The following is a 1,800-nucleotide window of genomic DNA, read 5'->3' on the forward strand; positions in this document are numbered from 1 at the left end:
AGTTGCTGCCTTGATTTAAGTGCAATCAAACTAGTTAATTCATACTCTGAAAGAAACCACATTAATTTTTTAAATAATTGTTACAACTATTTTATTCTTCCAGCATACTTGAAATGCTAGATTAACAATACAAAACAACCCTTTACAATAAAGTAAATAATCTCAAAATGTCTCAGTTTATGCTCATACTCAAACATGTCTCATCAAATAGTCTGAATTTCTATTGACATTCATTTTATTGTTTTTTATTGCTGATTTTAAGACTGAATTGAAATGATTTATACAACAGTAACTGCAGCACAATGCATTTTGAATTGAATATAAATATCCATGCATTTGTATTAGACAGTTTGAGCAGAAACTAATAAACTTAGATATTGGTTAGTAAACATTAATGAAACAGGTCAGTAGTGCATATAATCTCAGTTTGTTTTAAATACACAATAACCAGCTTTAAATATATATCATCAATAAATCAAGTTTGTTTCAATCTCATACATTTTTTTTTTGTTGCAGTTTTTGACATTTGAATGGTTTTCAGTATATTCTGACTTCTTCTGAATATACAACCTGCAGGCGCATGAACTCTGATAGCAGTCGGAATAAAAATACTACAGTTTTATCTCCTCAGAGAGACCTTGAGAAGTTGAGTATCAAAGCTGCATCTCTCAGAGACGGTAAACAAGCCTCGGGGTGATTTCACGTGGCCTTCAGATAGCTGTAGAGCGCCTGCAGACCTCCGTCCAGAACCTCTTTGATGGGTTTCAGCAGAGGATTGTGTCTGATGTGCAGACCTTTGTCCAGCGGATGGCAGGCCAGTTTCTCCAGACGTCTCAGCTGGTGCATCTCCTCCGGCACGCTCTGGATGTCGTTGAAATCCACGTTGAGGAGCTCCAGCTTGGTCAGACGGCAAAGCATCTTGGGAAGCGAGTGGATGCAGTTTCCCTCGACGATGAGGATCTTCAAGTCGGCCAGCGCTTGGATCTGATCGGCGATGTTTTCCAGTCTGTTACAGGCCAGCTGCAGGAACACCAGGCTCTTCATGGTGTAGACGCAGCCGGGGATGTGAGCGATCAGATTGTGGCTCAGGTTGAGCTTCTTTAACCCGGCGAGGGATGAGAGCGACGCGGGGAGACTAGTTAACTGGTTACTGGCCAGACTCAACACTTCCAGTTTGGTGCATGAACCCAGTTCTTCGGGAACGTCGCTCAGACGGTTGCGATATGCGAAAAGCACCTTTAGGTTTCTCAGCCGTCCGATTTCAGGAGGCAAGCTAGTGAGCTGGTTTCCCCAAAGATTAAGCACCACTAGATTCTGCAGCGATCCCAGCGACGATGGAACGGATCGCAACGCATTGAGCGACAGATTGAGCTTCTGCAGCTCTGTGATCTCCCATAATTCCTCTGGAGGATCCGTCAGGCCGCGTCGAGCCAGACTGAGCACTTTGTATCCGAAGTGTGTTGTTGTGTGTTTGCGAATGCGTTCGACCGTCGGAAGGTTTTCGTCCTGAGCGGCGCTCTTTCGTCCCGATTGTGTCGTGTCGTCATCTACAGCACTTTTGGATTTCTTTCCACCCATTTCTGCTCTTCTTCTCAGCTTGACGCTCTTCAACTGAAGCTTAGAGACACGGAGGACATTCCCAGAGCCGTGTGGCGTCACAAACACATCTTAAACACACGCTCGGAAACATATCAGAGTGTCAAACAACACTGCCTTGGCAGCTCTTACTGAGTTTCACGAGCCTCTCGTCCAGTTGTTCCTATCACTTGAGCGCGAGCGGCCGCTGATAACTAACCTTGA

The 1,800-nt window shown here is 44.3% G+C and overlaps 1 protein-coding gene across 1 annotated transcript; it reads right to left on the bottom strand.

Moving 5' to 3' along the window:
• Positions 1 to 501: 501 nt before the first annotated feature.
• Positions 502 to 1,800, bottom strand: lrrc30a (leucine rich repeat containing 30a). Its single transcript, XM_059524198.1, has one exon. It carries the CDS (start codon positions 1,576 to 1,578, stop codon positions 700 to 702), a length of 879 nt encoding a protein of 292 aa, XP_059380181.1. The 5' UTR covers positions 1,579 to 1,800; the 3' UTR covers positions 502 to 699.

This window comes from Carassius carassius, chromosome 35 (assembly GCF_963082965.1).
Source record: "Carassius carassius chromosome 35, fCarCar2.1, whole genome shotgun sequence".
NCBI lineage: Eukaryota > Metazoa > Chordata > Actinopteri > Cypriniformes > Cyprinidae > Carassius > Carassius carassius.

Excerpts from the sequence above, each read along its gene's own strand:
- lrrc30a (XM_059524198.1), bottom strand. The coding sequence starts at position 1,578 with ATGGGTGGAAAGAAATCCAAAAGTGCTGTAGATGACGACACGACACAA.